At 38.4% G+C, this 22,848-nt stretch overlaps 1 protein-coding gene across 2 annotated transcripts; it reads right to left on the bottom strand.

Moving 5' to 3' along the window:
• Positions 1–371: 371 nt before the first annotated feature.
• On the bottom strand, positions 372–21,961 carry cfap52 (cilia and flagella associated protein 52). 2 transcript variants are annotated; one of them, XM_082136850.1, is made up of 14 exons: positions 21,463–21,961; positions 19,076–19,275; positions 18,800–18,936; positions 18,447–18,575; positions 9,695–9,794; positions 9,441–9,557; positions 9,001–9,101; positions 8,673–8,843; positions 8,398–8,546; positions 6,212–6,357; positions 4,858–5,009; positions 3,389–3,491; positions 1,861–1,972; positions 372–1,540 (listed from the first exon to the last, which is right to left on the bottom strand). In XM_082136850.1, the coding sequence occupies exons 2-14, from the start codon at positions 19,085–19,087 to the stop codon at positions 1,365–1,367; spliced, it is 1,605 nt and encodes a 534-aa protein (XP_081992976.1). In that variant the 5' UTR covers positions 19,088–19,275; positions 21,463–21,961; the 3' UTR covers positions 372–1,364. The 2 variants fall into 2 exon arrangements, with proteins under 2 accessions (XP_081992976.1, XP_081992975.1); XM_082136849.1 differs by lacking the exon at positions 21,463–21,961 and adding an exon at positions 20,793–21,024.
• Between the last annotated feature and the right edge of the window lie 887 nt (positions 21,962–22,848).

Below are 22,848 nucleotides of genomic sequence, written 5' to 3'. Positions count from 1 at the left end.
CAATATTGTTGTGAACAATGGGGGCCTTGGAGTAAAAAAGTTTGTGAACCACTGACATGAACATTAATTATGATAAATATTCTGAGGTTCATAAGCAATTATACCACAGTTGTGGTCTGTCTTTTCATAAAGCATTAAGAGCCCCCTACTGTTGCCCTGAGTGCTTTCTTTTAAAAGTGTCTCCATGATTTATTTTCATGTCTTTAATCATATTCATGTATTTTCATAACTGTAACCCCATTATTCTTATAAGCAAGGAAGACGGCGAGCAGAAAAAGAATAAACTCAGCACAGGATTTTACAGATTTCATCTAATCTGTAAAACACCAACATTTATGATCCTAGTCTTTTCAGACACACTGCACTTGTTTCTCCTTTGATAGGCATCTTTATTATCAGACACCTTACCTGCAAGACATATAAATCTGTTACAGTATATGATTACTGAGAACATTGTGATTGGACCGCCCACTCACTTTGCTACTTTATTTCTTTATATCAACAACAACCAGATCATTGGATAGTCAGATCTGCGCTGTCTGTAGTGTGGGCTATACCAATAAACTGTCACAATGTAAAGCATCAGGGCATAATATTTACTTATAGATACTGAAGATTCTGATACGTATCTTCAGTTACTAATTAGATCTCAACTAAATTGCTTTTGAAACCTCATACGAAACCACTTTTATTGCCAAAGCATGTAAGTTAGCAGAGCACCCCTCATCTCCCTCCAAAAAAAAACTATCTGACTGAATATGGTTGAATATCCTTACTGTTAGGGGTTAAGATATTCATTATTTAGACTTCTTCATAGGTGAGAGGAAATTTGGGACAGGCACATCCAGATGCTGGGTTCATGCCTTGCTGTACTTCTCCAAACCTCCCCCGCCAGCTCTCTGGAGATTCTCAGGTGATATATTAGCTGACAGTGCAGTTCACAAAAAGTCCTCAGAAACTGGGGCTCTAAGCTGCTTTATTTCAATGAAATGACTGGAGTTGGACTGTTTAATGGTACCTTTAAATCTCATTAGAATTCATAACCTAATTTGTTCTACAATTATTTGCAAGAAAAAGGAGCAGAAGGTACCATTAGTCTTTTTGGTTCTATGACATTAAAATACTTTATTATACAATAACGTTTTCTTGCAGATTATGGTGACAAGTTCATTTGTAATATTATGTTTAAATATAGTAACAGAAATCCAAAGGGCCTGCATTTGCTCTTAAAAAATATCACAGCAAATTTAATATCTATTCTGTTGGGTTTTAAATCTTTATAATATGTGCAAGGCAAATGTATATTTCTCTAATAATCATCATATCTGAACTGCATTAGATGATCTTATTGACTGTTTAGGGTTCTATGAGGGTTGTGGGTATCTCCACCTTAGGATCGCTCCATCGACACTGGTGCTGACAATATATCTGCTGTTGGGACAGATCCTCACATTTGTGATGCTTCCACTGTGCCCGGTGCCAACGTGGGTCACTTCGCCATCAGAATAGAGCCAGAGCTTCAGTAGTTTGTCTTCTCCACCTGAAAGAGACGTTTGATGTTTAGCATTAAACTGCAGAAAGCAGCATGAATACGCACTAAAAACAGGAATATTAGATTAGCACCTTATCGACTCAAACTGTGAAACTCATTTAAAAATAACTGCTGGGATCAGTTTGAAGTGTTTGGTGAGCAGACATTTATCCAGCTGTTTTGAGAATGATGCTTTTCTGCAGTGTTATAAATACTTCTGTTTATATTGTTTATTGTGCCACCTGTTGTTACTGTTACATCCGCCATATGACAGAAGAATGACTCGGTGAAAATAACTCAGCATGAGAAAAGATACTGAAGGTACCTACCAGTCACAAAATGTTTTCCCTCCTCAGAAATGTGCATGCCATTTATAGCTCCAGACAAGGAGCCCTGAAGTTCTCGGATTGCAGAACCATCATACACCTCCCAGTAGCCAATCTGTTGAACGGTTAAAGATTGCATCTTATCCTGGTCTAAATGGTTTAATGGTGGTATAACAAACAAATAAATAAGGTTGTTAATAAAAATAAAAAAAAATAAAAAAATCACAACGATGACTGATACATTTGATTGAATAACAATCAAAAGTATGAAAAAATTGAGAAAGACAATATAATTTCTCAGCATGCACTCAGATAGAGAGAAAAATCAAGATGTAATTTGTTATAGTGCAACTTAAGAAAAAACAAATGGCTCTAAGCCTTCAGTTGTTCTTTGTCCTGCGCTGTTGCATCTGAACCTGTACTCAACAGATATTACATAAATGTAATTTCCGTAGGCCACTTATTGCATTTCAGCAGTAATGGGGATGTTCACTTTTGTGACATGGCTTTGCTTTTTTTTTTTTGATAATTGGATTATTCATTTAAAAAAAGGAACAAATAAATGAAAGAAATTTGATTCTGAATGATTTTCTTTTATTAAAACATCCTGTCCATGTATCAAACTTCATACTTATGAGGCTGTTCAAAACATGTTTAAAAAAAGAAAGAGAGAAAAATGATTTATGGCAGAACAATTCTATCAAGTTTTAAAAGGTAATGCTATTACCTTTTAAAACTTGATAGAATTGTTCTGTCATAAATCATTTTTCTTTCTTTCTTTTTTTACAGACAGAGCAGGTCTGGTACGCCTCATTGAGATGGATCTGTCCCAGCAGGCTTTGCGCCAGCACTGGGTATCCGGCATGACCCCAGCATTGTGTCCTTTCAAGTACTGTACCTACTGTGCTGGTTTTGGCTGCTTTTCCTGGACAACAATGGAGTCATATTTGTGTTTGTTTGGCTACAGTCTGGAGTATTATTAATTACTGCTATTAGATGGCTGAAATTGAACTGCACACATTTGTTCTTTATCCAAATGCAGAAAATATTTCATCAAAATGTTATACACGCTCCTTTAATACCATTGTTGATAATAAATTAAGCTACTAGCAAATAATATAAGGTCTTTAAATAAAACATAACATCATGATGTAACATTTTTTACTTTATTCCCCCCCACAGATGAAATATGAATGAAAGCACTGAGGATGGCAATTTTCCCTTTGCTTCTGTGTGATGGACGTATGTACACAGCCGATCATACGTGTTATAATAAGCTCTTTAAATGGACACTGATGCTGTGCCCTAAACTAGCAGATGGACTATTTGGCACAGAGTAGAATGAGCGGATCATACTAAAGTACATCCACAGGAGACTAGGAGAGCTAGTCAGCTAGTTGTTGTGCACACAGTATCTATCTCTGACATGTTTTTCTACTCTCTCACCTATCCATCTCTCTCTCTCTCTTTCTGGCCACGTTTCTCTCAAACACATGCCAGTACATCAGTCTACATCACTCTAGTCTTGTACCTTTCTGTCAGTGCCACTGGTGATGATCTGGTATTCCTCAGGGTGGTAACATACAACACTGAACAGGGTGTTGGACAAGACCATTTGATTCCTGACGAACCTCCTGAATGGGAAATCAGAAGAACCCAGACAGATAAAGTTAAAGATCACATCAAATAGAATGTTTTTTCACAAAGCAAATCAGTACTCTGAATATTTGGTTCATGTGAAGGTGTATGATTTAAAGGGACAGGTCACCCAAAAATGAATATTATGTCATTAATTACTCACTCTCATGTCTATTCACCCAAATATCGGATGCCTCAAAACGTTCATAATCAGTAAAATAAATCCATATGAATCGAATGGTTTAATCCAAGTGTTCTGAAGAGACACAATCACTTTATATGATGAACAGATTTAATTTAGACTTTTATTAACATATAAACACTTATCAGCGAACATACAGTACATAGAGCACTCAAAAATGGCAAATGGAAGCTCAACCTTATTTCCTTTAGTTTTGGGTGAATAGACTTTCAACAGAGGGACAGAAATAAAAAAATAAAAAAGACATTCAAAATATCTTCAATAGACCTTAGTCACCATATTAAATTTAACGCAGATGAAAACAAGGCTGTGAGGGATAGATGTACAGACTTTACATTGGCACGCACTGTATAAAGGTCCTAGATCACATAATTTTCACAACTCAACTGTTTTATGGAGTTTTTTCCAACTGAAAGTTGTTGTTTTTTTCCGCAAAGACATTCCGTCAGCTGAACAACTGGTATATTGTTAAAGAACAGTACAATCCATTGAACGCACTGTATTTTATTCCTCATAGCCTTTTCATTCCTGTCAAAAATTAAATATGCCACTACCTTGACTAAGGTCTATTGTGTTCCGAAGATTAATGAAAATCTTCTGGGTTTGGAACATCATCAACGATGATGGTGAGTAACTGACGACACAATTTTCATTTCTGGATGAACTAACCCTTTAACTTTTCAACTAGTGCTGTCAAATCGATTAATCGCATCTAGCATAAAAGTTTGTGTTTACATAATATATGTGTGTGTATATATATATATATATATATATATATATATATATATATATATATATATATATATATATATATATATATATATATTATTATATTTATACATGTCTGTGTTTGTGTATATATACTGTATACACACACACATATATATACATATATATGTGTGTGTGTGCATATGTATATATACACAGACACGTGCACACATATATATTATATACCGGTATATATATATATATATATATATATATATATATATATATATATATAAACACAACATTTTATGTTAGATACAATTAATCGTGTTTAATCGATTTAACAGCACTATTTTCAACACATGACAAGCTTGTGCAAAGATTAATAACATGAGGGCAAAACCTCTCACGTCTAGATTAAATGTCTATGTTCTGATGCTCTTCAAACTTACACCAGGTCCCAGATGATGCAGGCTCCATCAGAGCTGGCCGTCACACACTCCTTGTCATTACTCTTGATCTTAATACAGTTAACTGTGGCTTTGTGCTGCTTCATGGTCTCAATGAGTCGATAGGATTTCTGGGATATCTCCCAGACTCGCACCTTCATTACAGAGAGATTACAAGGTTTACATTTATTCTGCATTTATTTTAAGAATGTTTTAGATTACAAACAACCAAAATCTCTCTACTTAATATTACATGGCTCTGTAAAATAGATACTGTAGTATAATAAAAGCTAAACTGTGTATTTGATTGTTTCCCAAGGAAACTGGTTTCCTACATTCACTACTGTTCAAAACTTTGGAGTCTTAAAGGTTTTTTAATGTTTTTGAAAGAAGTCTCCTATGCTCACCAAGGCTGCGTTTATTTGATCAAAAACTGTTTTAATACATTTTAAAATTGTTTCGTTTCACTCCGCAGCCCTTTTTCCCCTAAAAAAAGGAATTCATTTAATCTTAAAATAATATTTCACAAAAATGTATTTGTTATTATGAATTTGATAAGTAGCCATGAACTAAGTGGGTTAAAGGGTTAGTTCATCCCAAAATGAAAATTCTGTCATTAATTACTCACCCTCATTCCACACCCTTCGTTCATCTTCCGAACACAAATGAAGATATTTTTGATGAAATCTGAGAGCTTTCTGACCCCTCCATAGACGGCAAGGCCCAGAAAGGTAGTAAAGACATCGTTAAAATAGTCCATGTGAATACAGTGGTTAAAATGTAATGCTATGAAATGACGAGAATATTTTTTGTGTGCAAAAAAAGTCAACAATTTCTTCTCTTCTGTGTCAGATCTCCTACGCTTTTCGCGTAGTAAACACAGTACAGTGCTTCGGGGTTCTACGCCAGAATGCCGGCTAATTATTGTCCGACGCCGTTCACGTGAGCACCACGACACATGCGTGTGATGCTGATGCAGGAGCTGGCCAATGGTGAGCCGGCGTTCTGACATAGAACCCGGAAGCGCTGTACTGTGTTTACTAGGCGAATAGCGTAGGAGATCTTTCACAGAAGAGAATAAATTGTTGAATAAAGTTGTTATTTTTGTTTGTTTTTTGCACACAAAAAGTATTGCCGTTGCTTCATAACATTACATTTGAACCACTATAGTCACATGGACTATTTTAAAGATGTCTTTACTACCTTTCAGGGCCTTGAAAGTTGCAATGACATTGCTAATTAATGACAGAATTTTCATTTTTGGGTGAACTAACCCTTTAATGCCATTTGTTTAATCTAAAACATGAGCACAGCTCTCAAGAGTGAGTTTATGATGTGTATCTGATACAGCACGTACCTGTCCTTCTCCCCCTCCACTGACAATCCACTTGCAGTCATTGGTTGCTGCAATGGCAGTCACTCCCATACTGTGGGCATCATGAATTATCAGCCTCAGCTTCCCGGTCTCTGGAGTGAACACACGAATCTTCCCATCGTTCCAAGCTGTCAAAAAAGTTATCAAATAAAGAAAGCTGTAACTGCATTTTACTGAACTCCAAACGTGTTAAATGAGTGAATTAATTAGCACGTTCGTGCATAATTCAAACTTTTTATTATTACTAAATACCGATAAAAATAATTAATTATTGGAGTTTAGTGACTCCATGTCTATAAGTTTTGATAAAACTGTAAAAAAAAAACTTACCTTACCTTATTTACCTTTAACAAGTAAATAATCCAATAAATCATATTCAAATAAACAAATAAAAAATAAAATATTTACAATGTTAAATATCCATTTATTATATATTATTTAAATTAAAATGATAAATCTAACCAGCATCAAACTAGCAACACCAAGTAGTATCGTGTTTTGTCTGTGTCTTTAGTTAAGATACAGCTTGTACTTTACTTTGTCCTGGGCTAAAGAAATGGCTAAACCCTGAGCTTTTTTGTGGTCTTAACCACAAATTATTGGTCAAGAAATTAGCAAAATGCCATTGTGGTCTGTCATCAAAGACAGAATGAAGTTTTTGGCAGAAATTGGAAGTTTGATTCAGTGTGAATCAGCAGATTTGTGTGGATTGATGAATCACAATGAAACACAAGTTGCACGGTGATGATCCAGAGGGTGTCTTCGGAGATCTGGTGAGAAGTATAATAATACATGTATCTGTTCTCTACCACAGCGAAGCATGAAGGAAGAGGTGTCATTGTGTGGGGAGCCTTTTTAGCTGCTGTTGGTGAGCTACTTCACTGTGAAAAGGCATTTAATGCTTTGGAGTACAGAACAATATTGCAGAATGGCTGGCTTCCCACATATGGTAAGTTATCTTAACATGATCAGATGTTATTTTTCAACAAGACAATGCTCCTGCCCAAATTTCAAAGACAACCAAGAAGTGGCTTGAGAACAAGGCCATCAGGCTCATGTTTTGGCCAGGTCAGAGTCCAGATTTGAAGACTATAGTGAATATTTGGTCTCACAAATTAACTCAAACGAACTAGGAGACATTTTTCAACTGCTCATGAACTGTTTGAAGCCATCAACATTGAGTGGAATAACACAGAGGCCTTTGTCCACACTAAAGCGTTTTCATTTGAAAACGCATCTTTTTCTCTCACTTTTGGCCTTCCGTCCACACTGAGACTGCGTTTTTAGCAACAAAAACTAAGCTTTTTGAAAATGCTCTCCAAAGTGGATACATTTGAAAAAAACGTTTTTGCGTAGTAGTGGTATTTAAAAACGATGATGTAAGTTTAGTCATGTGATGCATATTGAACCCATATTCATGTTTATACCTGTATTGTGCCTGTTATGTGCTATTCACTTTCACACAGCTGCTATTACTTTGCACTCTTCATTTCACAGTCCTGTAAAGATGACAGAAAATTCACTCGCATTTGCTGTCCTGCGGCAAAACATGAGACCAGTTGCGTTTTAGACCAAACATAAAATGATGAGTGTGACCTGCATACACTGGTGAATGGTGAGATATTTTGTTAAATAAAATGATCCTGCCAGAAAAATTGCGTGATAACTTGATTATGTCTTGTTCTGTCTGTATCATCTCAGTGAGCTTTTATGAGGGTTTACACATGCGCTGTAAGGTGAATTTTGAGTTTTCCGACGTTTCAGTGTGGATGAGAAACTTTTGGAAAACGCTAATGTGGACGGAGAGCGTTTGAAACCAAAACTCCGTTTTCAAATCTATCCAGATTAATGTAGACGGAGCCTGACTCTTCTTCCTGTAAAAAGCTTTCTACAAATTGGGGAAGGGTATTCCGTGCTGTTACTTTATCTACAGTAGTTGTGCAAATCTTGTTAATTTCCTGACCAGTGATTTGTGATTAGAATGGTTGAGACCATTTAAATACCACTACATATTTTGCCATTTTTGGCTTGGCCATTTTTTATTTTATGTTTTTTATTTTTTTTTAAGGAGTGCACATAAAGTGTTTCAAACGGAACATACATCAACATAGAAAAGCAACGCTATGCTCCTCAAACCATTTCAACTGGTCATCCTGTATGGGACTGACCACTGAAGATGCTCCGGCCATCTTGCATAAAGCCCAGAGCGTTGCATGTTATGTTGGGCACTGTGATACGAAGAAGTTCCTTGGAGGACTCAGCATGCCACACTCTTAAATCATTCTGTGAACAGGTGGCAAAGAGCTCTGATGACCCACTGTTGAGAGTGATAGAGAGGATTTGCAAAAATAGATGGATGTCAATGAATTTTACTTAGGCCACCGATACAAAGCTAATGTCTCCCTCTGGTGGCAGAAGAGAGGTGTTCATATGTATTACTCACAAAGGAAAGGCCACATCCTTTACAGAACTGTTATGATTTGTAGCAATGAGCTCTGGTTTGAAGTCAGCATAGCTTAAACTATAGATCTGTGCTGCCTCTGTCCCGACTAAGAACTGATGCCCGTCTCCACGCAGGGAAACCGACGTCACTCCTCCCTCCAACTGAACACTCCTGTCACAAATCATATAGTTAACCATAATTAGTGGTTGAATAAGAGGAAGGCAGATAGAAACAATAAATAATAACAAATGAGGAAAACAAAGAGCACATAAATGAAAATAAAAAAACTGAGAAGAGGAAAGAAGAGGAAACCAAGGTTGTTACAGACTTTATGGTTTTGAAATTCCCTCCTGAGCACAAAGTCAACATCCCATCTCCTGATCCAACTAAAATATCACCGGTCTTCAAGACATTAAGAGAGTTCACTCCCTGCGACAACAAGACAAAGCATTTTAAAATGTCATCCTTTTTCTTTTCTTTTTTTTTTTACTAAAGACTGAATCGTGTTCAGCTTGTTTTTTGCGTCTCTGTTTAATCGTGTTTCTTGGACTGTGTAGTGCAATAAATAATAGCAGTAGTCAAAGAGATAATAAAACAGTCAAAGATAAATTAAATATTTACAGTGCCTTATTTTGAAAACAATTCACATAATGTGCATCAGTGCATTTTTTCAGAAGTCATGCATCTAATGTATAAACAGGCAACTTAAAAAAAAAATATTCTTAGCTGCTCGCTGTGCTAAATCAAAATCAAAATTAGTAGGTTCACCTTGCTGAACCTTTGTTTAACAGGTCCACAGCTGTTGAGCAACCTAGTCTTCAGGTTCACTTTCAGAATATCCCCACTTGTAGTTCCACAGTAGAAATAATTATCATCATTTGAGATCTGAAAAACACTTTACGTTTAGTGATGTTTTATGTACCAGTTTTAGCCATTCAAAAAACGTTGAAAACCACCTATGGAATGAGCAGGTAAAAAAGAAGAGAGAACCAGAACCGGCTGTAGCCGTGATTCTCACTCACCTCAAGGCATTTGACAATTCTCTTAAGCTGTCCAGTCTGACATTCTGTGGGCCGGATCTTTCTGTTGGGTAAATCTAGTTCCCACACACGTAGAGTTCCACTTGGGGGAAAAAACAACAACAAACAAACACACTTTAAATTAACATGTGCAGAAAACTTTAAGAAGTTTTTTTCACGCACACACTACATCAATCTGTAGTATATATAGTGCTCAACTGATTTCTGACTACAGAATATTATATAAATATATAAATTACATAATTGTGCAAAAGGCCTGTTAGACTTTTCACCAAATAATACGCTTACTTGTATCTTTTGCTTTGGTGTGCCAGTATAGGTACTATTAGTTTGCATTTCAAATGCTCATTTTGGTTTTAATTTGAATAATCAAATGAGATTTTTGTATGCACAACAATCTCATGATTTAAGCTCGATGGTGTTTTAGGCCCCCAATGGCTCCTTAGAGGCAGCTAACCCTACCCTCAACCTTAAACCTACCCATCCCCTCGCTGCCTGGAAGGCGCTGTTGGGGGCTTAAAACACCAAGTGCCATGATGCAATGTGACATTAAGTGTGTGTGTGTACCAACATTATTATTTTTCATGTTTTTGAAAGGAGTCTCTTATGCTCATCAAGCCTGCATTTATTTGAATAAATACAGAAAAAACAGTAATATTGTGAAATATTATTACAGTTTAAAATAATGGTTGTCTATTTTAATATACTTTAAAATATAATTTGTTTCTGTGATGCAAAGCTGAATTTTCATCAGCCATTAATCCAGTCTTCAGTGTCACATGATCCTTCAGAAATCATTCGAATATGCTGATTTATTATCAATGTTGGAAACAAAAGTGCTGCTTAATGTTTTTTTATAACATGTTCACTCTCGTGTTACGTTACGCTACGGGAAAACCCCTTTTCTCGAGAAGATTGAAGCCAAAAATTATCCTTAATTTTTCTATAATTTAAAACGCATTTGCTGCAGCGAGCAGACCTAGGCAAAGGAAGCTTGCGCGCCTATTGGCTGCTCTGCGGCAACTGCTGCAACCTATGGGGAGGCAGCTGTGATGTATGCACCAATGAGTGCTCGCGCCCTCTGAACGTCACGGCCCGCCAAAATGTGCGTGGCTTATAGCTATAAAGCCCAGATCGGTCCAGGTTGCCCTTGATTTCATTCTTCTTCAGCGAGTGATCCACTTTGCTGACTCTGGAAGAAGCCTATGGAGGTATTTTTGGTGCAAAACTACTGAACGCCTGTGACAGTGGAATTTGTAGTTGTAGAGAATAGCCACACATGTGTATCAGTAAATTTGAAGTCACAGAGAGAAATGTTTTAAGAGTTGCAAACTTGTAGACTTTTTTTTTATCTTCCACAAACACAACACAACAGTCACACCTTCTCAAATTCTTCATTGCAGGTGCACAAATCCTATTCTACAAATCACAAATTAAGAAACTCATACGCTCACATTTTTGCTACAGTTGCTGCAGTGAATATGGTGCAAAACGCATTTACACACCCGCATCAAGAAATGTGAAGTCACGGAGAAATTTTGCTCATCTGCAAATCAGTATGTGAATTCATCCAATGAGAGTTGCACACTTGTAGAATATTTTCTCACAAATGTCTTGTATATTTTTCTAGCACAAACACAAGTACATAACCACAGCTGCTTGAATCTGCTGCGACGAATCTCAAACACTGTTTTTCGCTTTCAAGTGACAAGTTTCGCGCGCTCTCCCTTTTGCACCAAGTGCACCGTGAAATGTGGGGCAAAAGTGAGTTGTGCATCTGTAGAGGCAGTGGGCGGAGCCTACATGAATATTCATGAGTTTCCCGGGCATGCGCGTGGAATTGCTCATTCTAGTTCACGCTCCTCGTTTCTCAGCAGGTTTAATGGATTATTTCAAAAAAGGTAAATATAGTTTCAGCGCGAACTTAAACTACAATTGTGTATCGTTTTGTTAAATTCATAATGTTGTTATTAATTCGTCACTGACTGAATGATTGCTGGCATTCACTTCGTGTAGGCCTATATACAGTAGCTACAGCAAACTTCAACTCGACGTATAAATTGCACCTTGCGAAGCTTTAAAACTGTGGCTTTTACTAATTATTATCATTTGTTGATTGCAATAAATTAAATAAACCTTCACATATGTATCTGTGGGCTAACACTTTTTAAAATATATATAATATATCCTGGTGTGATTGTTCTTAAATTCTTGTTCGTTTAAATAAGCCAAATCATTTAAGACCAAACTCAAGCATGAATGTGTTGCTTTAATACATACGTACAATTTGGATTAAACAAAATTATATGGACAAAAGTGGATAAATTACATTTGATACAACTAGGTTTCCTGTAAATGAGAAACAAAAAACACTTAACATTATTTTACGGAATAAGAGCATGCGCGTGGAACTGCTCATTCTAGTTCACGCTCCTCAGCAGGTTTAATGGATTATTTAAAAAAAGGTAAATATAGTTTCAGCGCGAACTTAAAATACAATTGTGTATCATTTCATAAAGTTCATAATGTTTTTATTAGTTTGCACGTCTTGTGCATTCGTTAATGACTAAATTATTGCTGGCATTCACTTCGTGTAGGCCTAGTTTATAAAGCACAGCAAACTTCAACTCGTTCATTTCGTTGTGCTTTTCCTCTGTACATTGCAATGCTTTAAACTGTCTTTTGTTGTCATTTGTTGAATGTCACTGCAATAAAAAAAAATAAAAAAATAAAATAAAAAAATAACGTTCCACTTTTACCGTAAAACCAAAAATTCCAGAACACCTGAATGATTACAGCAACACTTATTTCCAACAGAAGAGCAGAATATTCCTAAATACATGAACCATTACCATTTAATTTATTTATTGCTAAGCTCTTCTGATACCTTACCTTATGAAGCTTTGTCATCTCTGGCAATAATCTCTGGGAAATAACTCCACAACCATATCCATGTCCAAATAAACATTTTGCACCCTATACTGATGTTTCTCGTTGTCATGTTCTTTCTTTGACCTTATGTGTTGCTCTGTGTGCCTGGATGATACACAATGATGACCATTGATACAAATGCATGATCTACTTCCGACTTGAACTCTTGAAAATGAAACCTTTAAACTTTGTTGGATCAATGTTAAAACATGACATTCTGGTATTTAAGATTTGCATGACAAAAGTTTGGAATCACTATGATTTAAGAAATGTTAGGCCTATACTTTTATAGCAGGCAAGGTCAATTTCCACACTTCATTAAGCAGCACAACCATTTTCAACTGTGATAATAATCAGAAATGTTTCTTGAGCAGCAAATCAGTATTAGAATGATTTCTGAAGGGTCATGTGACACTGAAATCTAGAGTAAAATGAGCTCTGCCATCACAATATATTTTTAAAAACTTTAAAATAGAAAACAGTTGATAAAAATATTTCACAATATTACTGTTTTTCAGATAAATGTAGTCTTGGTACCTTAGAGGTACCTTACCTTAGAACCTTAATACCATACTTTTGAACCGTGTATATATTATTAGATCAAAACCAGCACAAGCACACCTTGCAATCAAAACATTAAAAAATAATATTTTTATATTATTTTGCCAGTATGTTTGTAAATATATTTTTTTAGAACATCAAATTGGTGGCTTATTATATTCCGTAAAATAATGTTAAGTGTTTTTTGTTTCTCATTTACAGTAACCTAGTTGTATCAAATGTAATTTATCCACTTTTGTCCATACAATTTTGTATAATCCAAATTGTACGTATGTATTAAAGCAACACATTCATGCTTGAGTTTGGTCTTAAATGATTTGGCTTATTTAAACGAACAAGAATTTAAGAACAATCACACCAGGATATATTATATATATTTTAAAAAGTGTTAGCCCACAGATACATTTGTGAAGGTTTATTTAATTTATTGCAATCAACAAATGATAATAATTAGTAAAAGCCACAGTTTTAAAGCTTCGCAAGGTGCAATTTATACGGCGAGTTGAAGTTTGCTGTAGCTAATGTATATAGGCCTACACGAAGTGAATGCCAGCAATCATTCAGTCAGTGACGAATTAATAACAACATTATGAATTTAACAAAACGATACACAATTGTAGTTTAAGTTCGCGCTGAAACTATATTTACCTTTTTTGAAATAATCCATTAAACCTGCTGAGAAACGAGGAGCGTGAACTAGAATGAGCAATTCCACGCGCATGCCCGGGAAACTCATGAATATTCATGTAGGCTCCGCCCACTGCCTCTACAGATGCACAACTCACTTTTGCCCCACATTTCACGGTGCACTTGGTGCAAAAGGGAGAGCGCGCGAAACTTGTCACTTGAAAGCGAAAAACAGTGTTTGAGATTGGTCGCAGCAGATTCAAGCAGCTGTGGTTATGTACTTGTGTTTGTGCTAGAAAAATATACAAGACATTTGTGAGAAAATATTCTACAAGTGTGCAACTCTCATTGGATGAATTCACATACTGATTTGCAGATCAGCAAAATTTCTCCGTGACTTCACATTTTTTGATGCAGGTGTGTAAATGCGTTTTGCACCATATTCACTGCAGCAACTGTAGCAAAAATGTGAGCGTATGAGTTTCTTAATTTGTGATTTGTAGAATAGGATTTGTGCACCTGCAATGAAGAATTTGAGAAGGTGTGACTGTTGTGTTGTGTTTGTGGAAGATAAAAAAAAGTCTACAAGTTTGCAACTCTTAAAACATTTCTCTCTGTGACTTCAAATTTACTGATACACATGTGTGGCTATTCTCTACAACTACAAATTCCACTGTCACAGGCGTTCAGTAGTTTTGCACCAAAAATACCTCCAGAGAAGCCTTCGCGCCGTCGAACAGCACTTCAGCGGGACGAGCCAACTGCACTGCAGAGACCTGAGAAAGCCGGCCTTCGACTCACCGCCTTCAGCCGCCGTCTCCCGCTGCGTCATCCGGCACGCTACACATATCCTTTAAGCTTCCGTATGTGTCGCCGCTGCGTCACACACGTTCATTCTAAAAGAGCAAATTAGCGGGCGTTGTTGCAAATGCCCCGCGATTCCTGCGGCTCGTGCCGAGCCCCCCTCACGGCTGGGGACCGCCACATCTTATGTGTTTCCTGCCTGGGGAAGGACCATGCCGACCACACGCTTTCCTTAGGCGGCTGCCCGGAGTGCGATGATATGGCTCTACCGACCCTGCGGGCTCGAATAGCCGTCTTCGGCGAGGATGCTTCACTTCCGCCTCCATCTAAAGGGCCGCGCCGTAAAAAGCGCCATTCCTGACGAGCCTGCACCCAACAGACTAGATGGCTGTTTTCTGCCGGGACACAGCAAAGGCCCGCTCCGTTTCTACCTGAACTTCACGGGGAGTTATCTAAATCCTGGAAGGCTCTGTTTTCTGCCAGGCTCAAAACTTCAGTTTCCTCTACGCTCTCCGTTGTCGACGGCGCTCAGGAAAAGGGTTACCAGCGTCTTCCCCCTATCGAGGAAGCTGTGTCTGCGCACCTTTTTCCGCCCTCCTCTGGATGGCAGTCTAAGGCCGCTCACCCTTTTAAAGCCTGCCAAACTACGTCATTTCTCATTAGTCGTGCCTACGCCGCCGCCGGTCAAGTTGCATCAGCACTCTACACTATGGCCGTGCTTCAAGTTTTCCAAGCCAACCTTCTCCGTAGTATGGATGAGGCTGAAGAACCTAGAGGCGTTCAGAGATCAACGCAGCGCGACTGACTTAGCCCTGCGAGCGACGAAAACCACCGCCCAGGCGATCGGCAGAAACATGGCAGCTCTCACTGTCGCGGAGCGACACTTGTGGTTGGCGCTTACGGAGATGAAGGACGCGGATAGATCCTCCTTCTTGGATTCGCCGATTTCGCCATCCGGTCTGTTTGGCCCGTCTGTAAAAGGATTCGCGGAGCGCTTCACCGAAGCCCAGAAAGCATCACAGGCCATGCAACACTTTCTGCCCAGGCGCTCTAGTTCTGCATCAGGCCGCTCTAAGAAACAGTCACTTAGACTTCAGGGCCGCCACCGCCTCCCTTACGGGAACCCAAGCCCAAGATTGTGCTGAACCCTGAGCCTCCGAAACCCTCCTGACCATGGAGGGAAGACGGCGACGGTAAAGTCCCGCCGCGGCCGGACCACCGTTGAAGATCTCGCGCTCTCTTCTCTCAGTTCCCGCATCAAAGGCGACTGGAGATGCCTATACTGCAGTTCTCGAGCCTGTCACACAACACGCACTCAAACGCCGTTTTTACGGCAACCCAAATAAATCTCAAAAAGAGCAAAATGTCTGTTTGTTATCCGGCTTACGCCAACTGTGTTTTATATGTAGGAATTGTGCCCACTGTTCAGTGCTCACCCCTACTCATAAACACTGCCCTTTCAGTGTCACACACACACGCAGGGACCCCATCAATAAAGCACTTCCTCGCTCCCACGGCAAGTGTATCATGTGTAAATCAGGCACACGTAATTCAATGTGCGCCTCCACACATAAGCGCTGCAAGTACAGTGTCACAAGCACAAGTCAAACAGGTATCCGGGTCCCTAACACACAGCGACCTGAGCCTAGACACCATTCTTAAACACAATCACAGAGGCTAGGGCGCCCTCTACCAGGCGGCTGTACGCCTCCAAATGGTCAGTGATCTCTAGCTGGTGCTCAGCACGGAACGTACAGTAGACCCACAATGCTGTGGGGTAACGGAGGTTCTCTCCTTCCTTCAAGAGCTTCTGGACAAGGGTAGATCCCCCTCCACGCTCAAGGTATACGTGTCGGCCATAGCAGCGTTTCTGCTATGGCATCAGTTCCCAACAGGGGGGTCGCGGCCCACAAGGGGGCCTCAGCGAGCTCTGTGGGGGGGGGGGGGGGGGGGGGTCGCGTCATATTTTGAAAAGTTTTGAGCAATTTGCATTAAATAAAAGTCCTTCACTTTTTTCTGTTCAAAATTTATATAATGAGCGAGTTCATCATGAATCCATTTTCCAAACCCTGTTTTTGTCTTATCCTGAATCACTATGGTAATAAGTGATTACATTGGGACTATTTTACCCTGGTTCGGATCGCTGCCGCTGCGGAGTAGCCCAGTACCTGCGTGACTCGTCATAGACGCACACAGAGAGAGAAGTAGTTCCGGCTACAATGTTCTTACGAAAAACGCATTATTCTGTTAATAAACGCATGTTTATTATCGCTCGCTAAAGCGCCAAAAGCCTAAAAAATAAAGCCTCACATTGATAAAGCCTCACAAATAACATGCAAGTATTGAGGCCCCAGACAGAAGTCATTTAGTAATAGCCTATATTCATTCTTTTTTTACCTACACACAAGTTTTAATACTGATATTTTTGTTATTGCATTTAAAATAGGGCAAATTTATAGGCTACTCCTAGGCTTACATTTTTAAATTACAAAGGGCCTACTAATGTTTTTGTTATTGTATTTTCAATATTATAGGCTATTATTTGTGCATAAACATATCTGTTTATAGTAAACATACCGTTTGTTTGAAAACAACATATTTTGTCATCCTTGCTGCAAGCTTACAAGAGCGATAATATCATTATATGTGAAGGGGGCCCTAAAATATTTTCTTGGGAAAAAGGGGGTCTCAGACAAAAAAAGGTTGGGAACCACTGTGCTATGGGAACTAGGGAAGAACGACCTGGTCGTCCGCTTCCTCAGAGGGGCTGGGAGGCTGAACCCTCCTCGACCTCCTGCGGTTCCTGTCTGGGACCTTTCCACGGTCCTAGAGGCCATGAAAGGTGGCCCGTTTGAACCTTTACAGTCTGTGCACTTGAAATATCTCTCACTAAAAAACGTATTCCTGATGGCCCTCGCCTCAGTCAAACGGGTGGGTGACCTGCATGCGCTCTCTGTCAGCGCTACATGTCTTGAGTTTGGGCCTAATGACTCCAAAGTCATCCTCAAACCTAAGCATGGATATGTTCCTAAAGTGCTTGCCACTCCGTTCAGAGTGCAAGTTATTGTGCTTGCCACTCCGTTCAGAGGCAGCACGCGAGCTGCCTCGCCTAGGTCTGCTCGCTGAAGCAAATGCGTTTTAAATTATAGAAAAATTAAGGATAATTTTTGGCTTCAATCTTCTCGAGAAAAGGGGTTTACTCATCTAGAGAGAACCGAGGTTACGTGAGTAACCGAGTCGATACTTTTTTCTGGATTCTTTGATGAATAATAATAAAAAAAATTAAAAAAGAACAGCATTTATTTGAAATATAAATCTTTTTTAACTATATACACTACCAAAAGTTTTGGGTCAGTCATTTTTTTCCTTTCTTTTTTTGAAAGAAATTAATACTTTTATTCAGTAAGGATTTGTTAAATTTATAATAAAGATTTATAAATATTGTTAGAAAATTTTCTATTTTAAATAAATGCTGTTCTTTTTAGCTTTTTATTCAAGCAGCACAACTGTTTCCAACTTTAATCAAAACTGAGTATCAAATCAGCATATCAAAATTATTTCTGAAGGATCATGTGACACTGAAGATAAATTATGTTTTAAAGTATATTAAAATAGAAAACCATTGTTTTAAATTGTAATATTATTAATTTTGTGTGCTTTTGATCAAATAAATGCAAACTTGATGATCATAAGAAACATTAAAAATGTTTCATATAGGCCTATGAATCAGACAATCATGATGTGATAATCATTTAATGTGAGATAAAGTGTGCATCATTATACTAAAAAGGTCTCACAAAATTGGACTTACTTTCCAGCAGAGACAAAGATTTCATCGTTCAGGTTGGTGAACTCAATGGCGATGCAGTGACCAGCACTCTGTGCTGAAGCAGGACTGCCACATATAACCTTCTTACTCTCGATGTTCCACACCACAATACTAAAACCATAACGTAAACATGCTAAGAAAGGACTTTCTAATGTACATCTAGATTAATTAATATAAAATAAATATATATATATATATATATATATATATATATATATATATATATATATATATATATATATATATATTGCCTAATCGAACCACAAGAGGTGAGAAACCAAACCGATATGCAATGGGAAATCAATTTAAGATCACTGCAATAAGAAGTATTTTACCTGGCATCATCCTGTCCACCCAGAGATACCAGATACTTTTCATTTGGGGAGAAGCTAAGATCTTCAACTTTAGCTTTATGGAGCACAAGACGAGCATAAATCTCCTTCTTCTCATAGTCCCAGATAATAACATCAGCCTGCAGTGAGAAATGATCATCTCATTCCAAGGTTATAAAAATTAACTACTAAGGAAGCCCTGTCTTCCAGTAAAACAAAGCATCTGCCAATATATATGTGTATAAATTGTGTTTTCTAACTTTTATTGCTCCAGCTCACCTTAAAGCCCATGAAAGTGACCTGTCCAGATGCAATATAGCGCCCACTTTTAGACACAGAAATGCAAGAGACGTTGTTCGTGTGGCCATGAAGGAAATCCTGTTTTCCACTTGTCAGACTCTTAATAATAACAGTGCAGCCAAGAGGATAAATAATATGTTCTCTGTCTGGATGCACTTTGAGTCCAGAAAACACATGCCCTGGAAAAACAATGTAACGTTAGATGCTTTGATACCGTTGAATTATTTTCATTTTAGCAAATACCGAGAGTATATTGTTTCAAGCAACACTATGTAACTTTTCAACCTTCATAATATATTTCCAAGATCCTTGTGATGGTACATCAACTTACAATAGGTTGAATGACACGTCTGCCATAGCCTGACAGGGTCTGTATCGCTTTTACTGGCACTATGTAACTTCGGGGTTCGGGTAGTAACCAGAGCACAAAAAGAACTACAAAATTCGACTGCTTTACGGCATACGTCACTTCCCCCACCACTTCGTCAAATTTGGACGTGAGAGTGTTTTTGTCATGGGGGTTGTTTACACCTGGCCACTTCATGCATTTTCTCAGATCGTGAAAAGTCCAGTTTTAAATGCCCTCCGAAACGCATTTGAGACGGATTTGAATCCGATCCCTCAAACCACTTCAGGAGGAGATCTGAGACGCATTCCAGACGAAACTGGACAAGTGTAAATGCATATGGTTTTTGAAACCACATATTGTACTCCTCCCAAAAATGCTAAAAAAAAACAAAAAACGTGTGAGAGCGTTGTACAGGCTATATGTTATATCCAGATATGACGACGCGCTGGAACACGCATCACCGCAGATGAGCAACTGCATCAAGCCAACGTGCAAACTATCGCAAATCAAAGTGAAAGTAAGTCGCAGACGCTTAACACACAATCTTCATCATTAAAAGTAAAGAAACGAAATGATCTTACCAGGGCTGTTACTGCTCTCTCTTACTGCGGTCTTTGATTTTGAAATTTTAGCTGATGATCTATAAAATGCAGCTCATATCTGTTGCTTTCGGTGACGTGCACTCCATTAAATCTGCATATAGCGCGAGAATTGAAGATCGAATTTAAATCCGTTTCGCAAAAATACATGTGACCAGGTGTAAATGGAATCGTTTTGATAAATCAGATAGCTATGCCTCACGAATTAGTTTGCCAGCTGAACTCAGGGGTTGTGAGGTTTAGCACTATTTATCACGTAGTCCTGAGGGATATCAGACGACGCTGTTGACGTTGATTCCTGCGATTATCATGAGAACAGCTTTCAATATCTCACATAATTATCATAAATAAGCCTAACGTAGAGGTTGTAAATAGTGTAAACGAGCACAATTTGCAAACTATTATGATAAATTGCAATAATCATGTCTAATGACATCATAACGGCCAATGTTATGAAATAATGCGACGTACATTTAACTTAATTGATGTTATCTGGCATTTTGTAATGTTTACATTCCAATAAAAACAACACAAATTAAATTATACAGTAGGCCTAGACTATTTACTTGTGATTTAGCTGCAATCATGTAAAAACGTTATAATATAATATATTTACGACAGTGCAAGTATTCCACAGCGACTCTAGGGGTCGCTGTTTGACAAAAACACAATTTCTACTTAGTGTGGCTTTAAATTTTAAAGACCAAACAATCAAATGAGAGATTTTTCACAGTTCACCTGACCTTACCATTAAACCCAATGACAGCCTCTAATGCGAGCTGAGGGACTTCTTGCGTGTTTTCTGCCATTGTGATACAACTTGCAGCTTCGGATGTGTGTTGAAAAGGGTGCTGGCTTCGGGAGCTAAACACACGTATCTAGGCAACAGTGGCACGCTGTGTTTGGACTCGTTGCTCAGTAGCGTAAAGAGAGTTAACGTTAATTTCACTGAATCGCTTCATTTGAATCGGTGTATGACATCAAAGTACCGCGAGAGCGATTCGAAAGCATACCGGAGCCGAAGATCAGCTGAACCGATTCTTATGTCCGAAATGCCTCGAATGAATTCCCGCGTCTCGACACAAGATGGCGTCCACGACAGATCAACACACATGTAAGTTCCTTTTTAATTGATTGATTTCAATTTTTTAACTGAGGTTTATTTGATAGATTTCAACATAGTTTTGAAAACTCAATTAGCTAAGTTGCAAATGATTACCGCAGGGACAGACGAAGATGTGGAAAAGCTTATTCGCTATGGCGGGCCGGAAGGTCCAAAAATAGGACTAATGATTTGTCGTGGGAAGTCACTATACTATAGCCCCTAGCTACTCACTTTCCCACTGATATGTGGATCTGTATACGTACTCTCCTCACACAGCGAGCGACTCACTTTCCTCACACAGCGAGCGACTCACTTTCCTCAGCTGGCGACTCAGTCTCCTCAGCGAGCGACTCACTTTCCTCAGCTGGCGACTCAGTGGGTGCTTTTCAATATCCCTCCTCGTCTCCTCTCTCCTTCGTCCTCCATCCTATGACCCGGAAACCGATCGAGCTCAGCCATCTTGAAGGACATCTCAATTCTCTAATTGCACCGCGAGGAGTCGAGGATCGAGGAGTTAGGAGGCTTCCTGAGGAGTCATGAGCGAGGAGGATACACTGGTGTATCCTATGCGGAAGAGTTTTATCGACTTAAACGTGACGCACGTCTAAATTCTCCTCCCCCTTCACATCGGTCACAATCATTTTAATTTATACTTTACCTTTGCAGTTTATAAACCACACATCTCACATATTTCAACAGGGTATCTTGCTTTATTATTATTTATTATGAATTTCTTAAATAAACAAACTTCAACAACATAAGGGCAGATCCTTTGAGCGCTGCTGATGACGCGATGAAGTGACGCTTGAGTGATCAAGTATTCCAATGTTTAGGCTGGAAGGCTGCAAGGAAAAGACGCGAGGATGGAGGAATCGAATGTAACTTTTTAAAACATTAGAATACTTGATCACTCAAGCGTCACTTCATCGCGTCATCAGCAGCGCTCAAAGGATCTGCCCTTATGTTGTTGAAGTTTGTTTATTTACCAAATTTGAGTATTCATGAATATGATTTTAAAAATACAAAGTAAGAAAGTTGAGATCACATCTTTGCTGAAATGTATTGTGCTGTTGTTATTAACAAGCCATGGTTAATTTGCTCTGCCTTAGGATTGCACGTGTCCTGGGACAGGAGAGGGTGTGAGTGGGAAACCCACTGCTGAAACTTGGCCCTGGTTTGTCCTCATGGATGAGATGTTGGGACAGAGGCATTGCACCCTCATTGCCTCAATCCCTGAGGACACACCAGGGCCGAGTTCAGCAGTGTGTGACCAAGAAGAGGAAGAGCCAGAGGCAGCAGCATCAGCATCAGCACCAGCACCACGATGAAGGCAAGACAGAGAGGACGAGTTTTTGGACTTGATTAGAGAAGACATGGGACTGCAGAGGCGAGGAGAGCACAAGAGAGAATGGACAGGCTGTTTTCTCCTCTTGAAAGAATCATTGAGAAATATATATATATATATATATATATATATATATATATATATATATATATATATATATATATATTCTTGTTTAACTTTTTTTCACTTATATTTTTTAAAAGGAAAAAAAAATTATGCAACTTTAAATGTGTAAATAAAAGAGAATTCTTTGCTCGGGACATTGTTTATTTTTGTAATGACAGTCATAATTTCTACATGAAACAAATTCTTCTATAACTTTTTTCCACTACAAAAACACATAAAAGTGAAACC

The sequence above is a fragment of the Leuciscus leuciscus genome (assembly GCF_965113295.1).
Source record: "Leuciscus leuciscus genome assembly, chromosome: 14".
NCBI classification, from domain to species: Eukaryota; Metazoa; Chordata; class Actinopteri; order Cypriniformes; family Leuciscidae; genus Leuciscus; species Leuciscus leuciscus.
This window is presented reverse-complemented; position numbering and strand designations above follow the sequence as displayed.